At 39.2% G+C, this 12,656-nt stretch overlaps 1 protein-coding gene across 1 annotated transcript; it reads left to right on the top strand.

Moving 5' to 3' along the window:
- The first annotated feature begins 208 nt into the window (after positions 1–208).
- LOC129235940 (lipase 3-like) lies at positions 209–12,656 on the top strand. Its single transcript, XM_054870032.1, has 3 exons — positions 209–1,042; positions 11,465–12,202; positions 12,264–12,656. The coding sequence occupies exons 1-3, from the start codon at positions 878–880 to the stop codon at positions 12,654–12,656; spliced, it is 1,296 nt and encodes a 431-aa protein (XP_054726007.1). The 5' UTR covers positions 209–877.

Genomic DNA, 12,656 nt, shown 5'->3' with positions numbered 1-12,656 from the left:
GGCGAAATGAAGGTAATGCACGTAATGAGCACAGTAAATGTCTCTACGAGTGCCGTACATGAAGCAGCAGCGGAGAGAAGCGCTTCACATCAGCTGGAGTACATGGAATACCCCTGTGGCTTTGGTGATACGGCGATCGAGGCACCAAGTCAGTCAGTCTATAGACAGCAGTGCGCGCACGACAATCGTTCAGGCAACGCGACTCTACCAACTTTTGTTTCAATGCGATCCCGGAATTCATACATGTTACCGATTTGGAGGTTTCACCTTTTCCTGCGAGCGAAAAAAGTTACAAACCGCCAATGAAAGTGCAAAAACAAAAGAAAAATCAAAAAGCAAAAATTAAAACAAAACTCTACACAAGTAGAAGAAAGTCAATAAGTAGCAAAAAACGTGAAAAGTGAAAAGTAATAATAGCAGTCAACTCGTCCAGTACTCATACAAACATACGTACATACAAATGTTCATATAACCTGCTGTGAGATCGAAGATTGAAGTACCATTTAGTGTTGACACTTAACCCCAACGCTAAACCTTTATTTTTATTTCATATGCGAAGTGAAGCCACTTTTGACTTTTATAGCGATTGTGATAGAAATAAAATATTTGTGAAACTTATTGCTGATACTTCCTTGCGCCTCATAGCCGACACACTAAGCACCGCGGCAGTAGCTGCAACAAAAGCTGCTGTTAGCCAAGCAAAGTGTGTTGGCTGCCACTTATACGGGTAGAATTCGTTACGCGCTGCATATTAAAAAAGTCCAATATGTCATTCTGCGTCATCTTGACCACTCGCCTTAATCACATACTGAGCGCGTTTAACTAGCAACGGACATCAACGGCATCAATCGCAGCATCTTCAAAACGCGCACGCGTTATGGCAGTCACCATCGTTGGTTGCAACATCGTTGAATCGTTGTTGGTGTTGCTGCTAAGTGCATTGTGTTGCTGGCAGTTGGAGTTGCAGCTGCGAGGATCCACGTTTATGGTTGCGGCGTTTATTAACGTGCGTCAAACGCGCGATATCATCATTACAGATGCGGTAAGACTATACGCCTACAGTGTAGAAAAAATGAATAGAGACAAGGAGATATTTTTTTGATTTCCAAGTTTTTACTCAAACTAAAAGAAATAAAAGTGGATTTGTCAAAAATTATTGTATTATAATAAATAATAATAATAATTGGCGCGTACACTTCTGTTAGGTGTTTGGCCGAGCTCCTCCTCCTATTTGTGGTGTGCGTCTTGATGTTGTTCCACAAATGGAGGGACCTACAGTTTCAAGCCGACTCCGAACGGCAGATATTTTTATGAGGAGCTTTTTCATGGCAGAAATACACTCGGAGGTTTGAGATTGCCTGCCGAGGAGCGACCGCTATTATTGTATTGGGTATGGGAATAAGTTTCCGTCCTTTCTTAGCCAAAGTTACGAATTATTTAAACAATTATGTGAAGTACATATGTGCCATTGGAAGCTACAACTTTACTCCATCTTTCAGGCAGCATACGGATTTCTCTGATGAAAAAGTCGAGTTCTTTTGACTTGATCCATTCTTTGAGCCAGTAAGCGATGCTCTCGTAAGAAGTGAAACGCTCTCCAATAAGGGCTGACTGTATTGATCGGAACAGGTCGTAATCCGAAGATGCAATGTCTGGCGAATGCGGCGGGTGGGGCAAGATTTCCCATTTCAGTCCCTCTAAATATTTCTGGACCAATTTAGCAACGTGCGGCCTGTCGTTGTTATGCAGCAAAATCAGTTTGTCATGTCTACCCTCCCATTCCGACCGCTTTTGTTCGAGAGCTCGATTCAAACGCATTAGTCTAGTCGGTAACAATCGCCAGTGATGGTTTCAGATCGTTTAGGGGTTCATAATAGATGACACTCTTCTAATCCCCTGATCAATAAAGCATGAATATTTTTTTCCCCTGTCGATGAACGTGATTCATCTGGCAGGCTCCAATATTTTCGATGCTTAGAGTTATCATAATAGATCCATTTTTCATCGCCAGTGGTGATACGATGCAAAAAATCTTTTCTTTCCTTTCCTTCAATTGATGTGGCACTCAGTTACCTGCTTTCTGGAACATTCCCATCGCGTGGAAACATTTACCGACGGTTGACCTGTCAACATCTAACTCTGTGGGCATATATCAAGGGCTCGACATGCGTCTTCATTCAATACTTGTTGTATTTTAGTATATTCGAATTTTTTCGGTGTCCCTTCGCTTGTTCGATCTTTATCACTAACTTCGAAATAGCCCCTTTGAAAGCGTCGGCAACACTCACTCAGATAAAAAGTATCTTTACGCTTCAAACGAATGTCGACTACTGCGATCGAGACCTCACATGTACATCTTCATATTACTAGAGTGATTAAAGAAAAATAGTATCAGCAGCGAAAAATCTTTTACGAGGTTTGAGATATTTAAATAACATTTAAATAATAACCCTTTGGTAATTTTCATTCAGAAAGAAAATAAAGATCCAATTTTTATTCCAACCCACAAATAATATTAGGGACAAATAATAAGTTATGGAGGTAATCGGCTCCAAATCAGCCGAATTTGTCTTGATAACTATTTGACCGTTCACATTTGTTTTCCTTTGAGATTTTTGCTTTCTCCCACTCGGTCATCAGCATCCCTTTGACTGTTGTTAAAGGAGAATTGCACAACTTATTTCTTAGGAAAGCATAGTTCAGATGGAACTCCATTTCTTCGAGTGGTATTTCGAAAATCCTATGGCCCTAGTACCACGCCATTCAATTTCCTAAGTTGTAGCTGTGCTTACCGTCCATTGGACGATCGGAACTGACGCAGAAAAGCTGGGTTTACCATTTAATACCCATTGCAGAAGTGGAGGAGAAGGAGACTACTGAGCACTTTTTCTGTAAATGTCCGGGCTTGGCAGCCAGATGTTTAAGGTCACTTAATGATCCTTTCTTCGACAGCCTAGACAGTGCTCCAGCCTAAATCCCATCATTCTTCTCCGTTACATCAACAGCTCTGGGCTTGGCTGTAGATATCTGCGCCTTGGAAGTCTTAAAATGGTATCAAAACGGCGTTTTACTGCTACTTGGGGACTACCAGTCTGGTACTGCAACCATTTCCCCTACCAAGCTACCTTTTGCTTAAATATTGCCCAAACATTTTCAAAAGGGTTGACATCAGGCGATTGTGAAGACCAGTCCAACATTTCAATTACATTTTGCTGTTTCCACTCCACACACCTTCGAGTTCTATAGATCGTTGTCCTCTTGTAAAATCCAAGGTGCGCTACTTCTTCCAAACATCTTCCCAGCTGATGGTAATAATGCTTTGGTAAATTTTATTCATCAAAACTGCTTTCAAATTGCCAATAAACACAAATAGGCGGTCAGATCGTTTTTCGACGAAGAAGCCCCAAACAGAATCTTAACTGAATGCTTGATTGTGGTAATGAGAGCAGCGATTTTTTTTCAATATGCTGAAGAATTTGAGGTATTTTGCGCGCAAACGTCTTTGGATCGTGTTTTTGAATATATTACCATAATTTTTCCTTTAAACTGCTGCAGCTTCACACAATGATAAGTTCGGTTTTGCCACAAATAAATTAATGATCTTCTGATTTTGCTTTGGAAGGGTATTTGTTTTTTCCTTTTTTTTTCCTCGTCCGGGGAAGTCGTGAACGTTTTTAACATCGTCACCATTGCTCTCATTTATTTAGAACCGCCTTCGACTTTTTCAAATATTTTGCTGCAGATATATGTGAGGGGAACCCTCATTTACTTTTTTTCAGCTAGTCAGGCGACTTTGAAAGCCTTCCTATCAACTGGAAACACCTCAAAAATGGTAAATGACTGACTGCGCATTGAATTATTTATTAACTATGTGTGTATTAACCTAATTAATTTAATTAAAATGAAATATGTATAAACGGCAGAACCCTCTGGATTCGATTAATTGAACAGAAGTAAAGCGCTGGTTTCAGCAATTTTTTGTTAAAAGATAATAGGTCTATCGATAAGTTCGTGCGGTTTTACAACAGATGGCGTAACTTGATTATTATTCCATCGATCCACATTTCCAAACATTCATTGGAGAGCTACTGTCGTAAGGCACAAACGTCAGTATAAGTTTTTTATTTGAAGCGTAAACAACAATATTTTTACCACACTTGAAAATGTCGAATTTCGTGCCAAATAATGTGTTTTTGCGGGGAATTCTTCTTCATTATTTTAATATGAAGAAAAAAGCAGCCGAAAGTCATCGTATCTTGGTGGAAGTTTATGGTGAGCATGCTCTAGCTGAGCGAACGTGCCAGAAGTGGTTTGCACGCTTTAAAAGTGGTGATTTTGGCTTGGAAGACGAAGAACGCGAGGGTGCGCCGCCAAAGTTCATGGATACCGAATTGGAGGAATTGCTCGATCAAGATCCGGCTCAAACGCAAAAAGAGGTTGCAAAAACTTTGGGAGTTGATCAATCAACCATTTCCAAACGTTTAAAAGCCATGGGAATGATCCGAAAGGTAGGCCATTGGGTGCCGTATGAATTGAAGCCAAGAGACGTTGAACGCCGTTTTATGGCATGCGAACAACTGCTTCAACGACACAAAAGAAAGGGTTTTTTGCATCGAATTGTGACTGGCGATGAAAAGTGGGTCCATTACGACAATCCAAAACGTCGGGCAACGTATGGATACCCTGGCCATGCTTCAACATCGACGTCGGCGCAGAATATTCATGGCCTGAAGGTTATGCTGTGTATCTGGTGGGACCAACTGGGTGTTGTGTATTATGAGCTACTGAAACCGAATGAAACGATTACGGGGGATGTCTACCGACGACAATTGATGCGTTTGAGCCGAGCACTGCGAGAAAAACGGCCGCAATACGCCGATAGACACGACAAAGTTATTTTGCAACATGACAATGCTCGGCCACATGTTGCACAAGTGGTCAAAACATACTTAGAAACGCTCAAATGGGATGTCCTACCCCACCCGCCGTATAGTCCAGACCTTGCGCCATCCGATTACTATCTCTTCCGATCGATGCAACATGGCCTGGCTGACCAGCACTTCCGTAATTACGATGAAGTCAAAAAATGGATCGATTCGTGGATTGCGGCAAAACCGACCGAATTTTTCACAAAGGGAATCCGTGAATTGCCAGAAAGATGGGAAAAAGTAGTAGTAAGCGATGGACAATACTTTGAATATTAAATTTGTAACCATTTTACGTCAATAAAGTTTCAAATTTCGAAAAAAAACCGCACGAACTTAAACATAGTCCAGGAAATTTTCACACAGAATAATTTTTAGGAAATTGTATGACATCACGACCCTTTCCAACGTATAAACTTTTATTATAATCCAAATACTTGAGAAACACATTCGCGCATTTATATGTACATATATGTATGTATATTCCTCTGCGAATTGAGTGCGAAATAGTTCAAGTAACAAATTGAAAGCTTGGACTTATTGAGTCTATGGAGTCAGTCAAGTGGAGGGTAAACTTCAAGCGACAAGGGCAGATTAAATCGTAGGAGTGTCGCGTGCTTACTAAATATACCCGCATACACACATACATACACATGCAGCTACTTGGGTGTGTAATTTTTATATTCGAGTGTGCAATGGGAGCTGGTGCTGAATGCATAATTTCAAGTCATACAAATTGTTGTACATACATAATATACATGAAAATGTACATAGCATATACAGGGTGGGCCATCAAACGTTTGAAGCTGATTGAAAAACTGATTGTTTTTAATGAGTCAACTAAAAAAAGCTCCTCGTAAAAAATGTTTTCCGTTCGGAGTCGGCTTAGAACTTAGGGAAAACTATCAAGACGCCACAAATAGGAGAAGGAGCTCGGCCAAACACCCAGAAAGGGTGTACGCGCCAATTACATATATTCATATTAGGACGTGAAGTTTGGTTAACATCTGCGGCTCATGAAATGAGTTGAACAATGTTGGGAAATATTAAAATATTCACCAGTCTCGAGGCGCTGAAGAAAACCATTGTCCGCGAGTAGGCCAAAATACCTGCAAGTCACATTCGGGCAGCTTGCGGTTCCTTTCTGGACCGACTCAAAGCCATAGTCAATGCAAAAAATGGTCATATTAAGCAAAAGTAAATTTATTCTTAATTTTGTATTATTTTCACACATTTCTTACTTTGAATTTAAAAAAAGTAATTTTCCAAACTAAATATATGGCCAATATATTGTAGGGAGCCATTTAGGATAAGCCAAATAATCCAGATATGAGCATCGATTAAATGCAGCTTCATGCAGTCGAAAATGTGTCGAAAAATTGGTGCCATCGTAAGAATTGTCCTCCAAAAAACCCCACATCATTCATTTCTTACTTAAAGCAATTTCAAGTTTCAAACGTAAGATGGCTCACCCTGTATATGTGTGGCTATACGAATGGATATTACTGTTATTGGCAAAATACCCGTGGCTTTTGGAAGTTTTATGACAAACTTTACTATCGCAAATTTATCGTCACTCGTCCCTGTTGTTGCTTTTCTTTGGCTTGTATGTGTTTCTGTGTCAATGTGTGATTTTATTGCTGAGTTGTCGACACACGTGCCGGCATTTGCATTTGCCAAAATTAGACAAGCAATATGAGCAATTAAAAATATTTAACACTACTCGAAAAGTCATACCCATCACTGCACTGGGACTGAAAATAAATTAAAAAATGCCAAAATAAAATTTAAATCGAAATAATCGAATAAGTCATTCCTATAAAATATGCTACTAGTTCCTTTTTTTTTGTTTTTCACAATGAGCTTTTACTTTGAGTTTAAAACTTAATATTTTACTTCATATGAGCCCGTATATGGCATTGCAGGTTTAAGTCCATTTTATTTCCAAATTAAGTATTATAAAATAAATATTTCAATCCATCAAATACGTATTTAGCAATAATAAAACGCACAATATACGCATCCTTTCGAGAGATAATAGAAATATGAAATAGAAATATAGAGCCCTGACATCTGTCCTCTCCGCCCATTTTTGTATTCATACTTTCCGTGTTAGGTCGCAAGTACAATAAGCCGAAGTTCTTGGGCTTTCAATTATGATCTCCGGTCTACCTAAACACATCCATCCAGCCTTGATCTTAAGAAATATTATGCACATGAAGGGTCTTTCAAAAGAAACGCCTAGAAGTTATTTTAAAATAAAACTTGTAAAAATTTATATCCATTCAAGTGTTTCTGCTTTTATTCCAAATACGACTCTTATGTGAAAACTTACATCATTTAAATGTCCACCATGAGCGCGTCTACATGTAAACTCCGTCCAACAGTCAATTGATGAATGCCTATTTTGCGTAGAGAACGTCCAGTTTTTGGTCTGCCACTCTTTTTTCTAACTTCAACAGAACCAGTTACTTGAAATTTTTCACCAGCCTTTGAATTGTCCACTCAATCGGGCGATTATTTCCACCAGAAAAATAACGAATTTTGCGATATTTTGTTCTTAAAGATCGACTATTTTCATAATAAATTTCAATAATTTTTAGGCGTTGTTCTGTCCTGTAAAATTATACTAGGCAAATGTCAAAGATGACGAAAGGTATCATCTTAAAGTTATTCACCACTAACATCTAGGCGTAACTTCTGAACTTCACGTTTCGCACGGCGTCCGTTTGCAGAATTATCACTCTTAACTGACTTAAATATAATATGTCCAGGCCCGGAATTACGAGGCTAATTGCGTTTTTGCTAGTCATTGACCTACTTGCACTCACTCCAGAAAACAAGAATGAAAGTATATACAGGTTTTCGCTATTTTATCAACGGATCTAGTTGATTCCATATACTCATTAGGGGACTATGAGTCAAAAATTTGGTTTTGGTGATTAGAACCATTGTATACATATACTTATAAATTGATTGAGAAAAAAGAAATCCATTATTTTTGCCTAAAATGTTTGCGCAAATGGCTTAAAACTGTTTTATGATCGATCTTCAGCTGCTGGGCGGTGCTACGACTACTAACAAGCCAATCAACTTCAGTTATTTCTGTGATTTTATCGACATCAAAAATACCTGACCGGAATCGACGAAACCAAAATTCCACGTAATTATATTAGCTGTAATAGTATCGGCACCATAAACACCATTCACAATTTCAGCGACCTGGTTTCCATTTTCGCCCTCATCAAAGGAAAACTATAAAATGTAGCGAATTGTCTCTTCGTTGGCTTCCTTTGACTTCCTTTTTTAAGTGTGAAATATCACCTTGACAACGAACATAAAGTTTAAATATCATAGTTAGATCGATACTTGTCGAGATATCGATCACTACAGCCATCTACCGAGAAAATAGTGAACACGAAATTCAGGCAAGAGTGGAAATGGTAAACTTATCGATCTTCTACGAAAGTTTTATGCTGATGGATAAGTGGAATTAATTAAGGCATTGCCAGAATCTCAGTCTGAAATATAATTGGAGTTTTACTCAAAAATACTGTGGGCAGCGTAACTGGCGTTGGACTGGTGAGTGTTTTTTTGAAGCGCGGTCGCCGCGCAGAGTGAATGTTTTATATTAATATTAAAATATTCCATTAGGTATTTCTTTCCTTTAGGTATTCTTTAAATTGGTACCAAAATATCTGTTACGCCCCTTAACGAGTATTTGAAGCCCCTTTTACTTGTTCTACTCATATCTATTTCATTAACGCAGTGATGCTAGCAACATATTTCAATTCGATTATGGCAATCCTTGGGATACATATAATTTCTTCTGTTGACTCATTAGCGGCACGATCAGAAAAAATCCGCGGGTATGTCGTCAATGTCCTGTATTAACGCTGTAATATAATTTTTTGATCATTCTCAGAAATGAATTCATCAAAAAATCTAATCGGCTGTTTTACGAGAAGATTTTTTCCTCTTATCAATTTTAGAAAGGTTGCTATTTATATTTTTGGTCTAAGAATAGAAAAAATAATATTGGTAGCTGAAAACGGTTTTATTGTTTTTCAAAATTTTCTCGACTTTTGGATTCGTTTGGACCAATTTTCAGTGCACCAGTCGCGCTTTTAGAGCGTTTTTAAAATTCATTGAATCAACATAACTCAATAATTTCGCGCGCAGCATCGATATTTTCTAGCACAATCGAAGACCTTCGAGAGAATTCATTGCGCCAGTATTTTACAATGCTGAAGAATTTTGGTTACTTGCCGTATAATTATTATTGTTCACCGATGTATATATTCTTGTCGCGTTATTAGTAATATTATGAGGGGACTTAGCACTGTGGCCTGAAAAATGTATTCTGCTACCTACTCAGAGTATATCTCTGAGTCCAATTTCGAGAATAAATTTTAGTATTTTTCTTATTTCATTTAGATATATTACCTTCTCTGGTCAAATACGTCTAGCCCGGTGTTTATCGCGCTCATGCATCAGTTTTGGTACGATGCCAACAAGTGTTTGGCGCTTTCATCTTCCTCCTTATAGAACCTGCAAAAAATGGAAGAAATAATAATCCTATCTAGAAAGCCTCATATGATGATTCTAGAATTATTCTTATTTAATTCCAGATAGGTTAATTGTCCCAGTATGATCTTCTTTGACCATCCTCTACTTTCTGAATAAGAGAAAAGAAGTTACCCCTTCCTAGGACACTTAATAAATCTGGCCATGTCGGCCAGAAAGTGTTGGCAACCTTTATTTCTGCCTGGCTAACAGTATGAGCAGTTATGCTCCTTTTTTTATAGATTCAATTAAAAGTTAAAGTTCAAGTTTAAAGTGAGCGCATACCATATTTCTATTAAGTAGACTCCCGCTTGAAATATATTAATATTCCTGCTTAATACTTCCGCCTATCTTTTCCCCGGTACACAGACATCCATCCTGCACCTTCTTCACTGAGAGATCCGTCCGTTTACCATGTTATCACGTTCGTTCATCACGTTTACCATGTTACCCAGTTCAGTCATGAAACGATTTACAAAACTGAACATCGGTAGCATCATATCCCACGACATTGAGATTTCAGGTGTTAATTCAGCAAGATTATCAAGAACATCTGGGAAAATTAATCGCACGAAAATGTTCACGGTTTAATACCAATTTTTGCCGAGATGAATTTGAAAAGTCACTGGAGGCACCATTAATATGGCTCTCACATCAAAACGTTCTGAGTACGTTTATGGTAAAATATGTTTAACTTTCCAATGAAAATGTGAGACAGCGCCTGACAACCCTAGAATTACTTACGATGAGAAATATAAAAAGCAACCCTCGTATTAGCAATTAATGATTGCGGCATCATAAATTTACAATTAAGTTACCGGCATTTAGCAATAATATAGAAGCAATTTTAATTATGAACAAAAGTTTATTATCGACTTACTTTTAACTCTAAACAACGATTCTAGCGGTACTCCGACCGATTGATAGCACCCTTCCCTTAGTAATCTTCCAAAGCTTGATGTGCCACTTCATATTGAGGTTTAAAAAAAATCGTATGTAGGTAGCAATATTGAGGCTAAAGAGTGGGATAGCAACATTGGAATGTCTTTCTTTGCCAAAAATTCATGCGCAATGAACGAGGAATGGGACGAAGTGCTGCGTGGTGCAATCTTGCTTGCTTCACTGTATACGTTTTGAGTTCAATTTTATCAGAATTTTATCTGATTATGTAATATTTTCTATTCTTCTGCTTAAATTTGTGCTGCCAGAGGAGCTCTTTGTTTGTATTCGTTTACAGATTAATGTAGCTGTGGTTCAGCAAACTTTAACAGTCGTTTACTCAGAGGTTTGGGGACCAGAATTTGGTAGACTTACGATTACTTTCAGGATAAATTCTGTATTCGCAACACATTTGTTCGTTATTTCATTATCGATGCACTAAATTTGGAAGAATCTGACTCGCATTAGTATACCCTAAATTATGGAACCACTTTCTAAGCCGAAATCGACACATGAAATATATTTCCCCGAACCGCGGATTAAGCTTAATTTTTATGTCTATTGAAAAAAGCCATACGCTCCCGAATGCCACGCACATACAGGGTATACAAATAATAATGGAAAAACATTGTGCAGCGCAATTATAACCACAGTAAAATGGCAACGAAGGCCAATTACGGTTGTTATATCCATAAATACAGACTCACATTTGTATAGCACGAACATACAAACATATAAACATATGCACTTACTTAGGTATGTACGACGTTACGCCGCCACCTCTTTGCTTGGCCGTTCATCCAGACACGAATTGAGCCATGCAGACAGCCAGGTAGACAATTTGCGTAAGTCACCTTCATGTCACTGCAGTGTCACATTGACGCCGATAGCGCCTATTAACTATTATATTATTGTCTTTCTACCCACTTCAGTCACTCAATCAAAACATCTTGATCCCTGATAGTCACAAATACTTAGGTAGTAAGCGCAATAAAAATGATTTATTACTTTATTCCTTCAATTTGTTCTTGCAGGTTAAACGCATACGTCGCGACGGCTATCCGGTGGAGAAGCATCATGTGCTAACAAAAGATGGCTATGCGCTCACACTACACCGCATCCCGCAATACAACACGTCCACAACGATGTCGTCGGCAAGTGGCACACATACGCGTCGACCAGTCGTTTTCCTGTTAGCCGGAATTTACGCCTCCTCGGACGCTTGGCTACTCAATGGTCGCGAGAACTCATTACCATATCTGTTGTGGCGTCAAGGCTACGACATTTGGCTGGGCAACAATCGCGGCAATATTTACACGCGGCGAAACGTGTGGTACAACGCGACTGAACGCGAATTCTGGAACTTTAGCTGGCATGAGATGAGCATTTTCGATATGCCTGCTATGGTAGACTACATTCTGCAGTGTACGGGTGAGGCGAAGATGCATTTTGTGGGCATCTCACAGGGTGGCACCGTCTTTCTGGTATTGAACTCAATGTTGCCGCAATACAATGCTGTCTTCAAGACGTCACATCTGCTGGCACCGGTGGCGTATGTGAGCAATACTAAAGGCGGGCTGGCTAAGATCTTCGGCCCCATATTGGGCACACGAAACTATGTAGCCAAAGTGTTGGAGGGCATGGAAATGGTGTCTACCAACAAGTTTGTGAAAAAGTTCCTCTCATCGCTTTGTTTCGAAAACGAGCGACCCATGGTGTGTGTCAGCCGCCTTTGGCCAGCGGTAGGCTATGACACGCAACATCTCAACAAGGTGGGTTTTCAAATTAATATGAATATTAAAATGATAAAGTATTTTATGTATTTGAAAATAGACTTTGCTGCCCGATATAATGGCCAACTTTCCGGTGGGTGGCTCCTTTAAGCAAATTATGCACTACTTTCAAGGCTACATCTCGTCGAAATTTCGCCAATACGACTACGGACCAGAGAAGAATTGGCTGATGTACAATCAACTGGAACCACCCGACTACAAGCTGGAGCTAATTACGGCGCCGGTAACAATTTTCTATGCTGAGAACGACTACATCGTTTCGGTGGAGGATATTTGGCGGCTGCTGATGCGCTTGCGCAACCTTCAGGCCGTCTACAAGATTCCCCGAAAACGTTGGAATCACTTCGATTTCATTTGTGGCTTGGGCGTGCGTGATTTTATATTTGATAAAATCATCAGGGCTGCAAACTATTACGAATACACCTACAGTTGA

Source organism: Anastrepha obliqua, chromosome 1, assembly GCF_027943255.1.
Source record: "Anastrepha obliqua isolate idAnaObli1 chromosome 1, idAnaObli1_1.0, whole genome shotgun sequence".
NCBI lineage: Eukaryota > Metazoa > Arthropoda > Insecta > Diptera > Tephritidae > Anastrepha > Anastrepha obliqua.
This window is presented reverse-complemented; position numbering and strand designations above follow the sequence as displayed.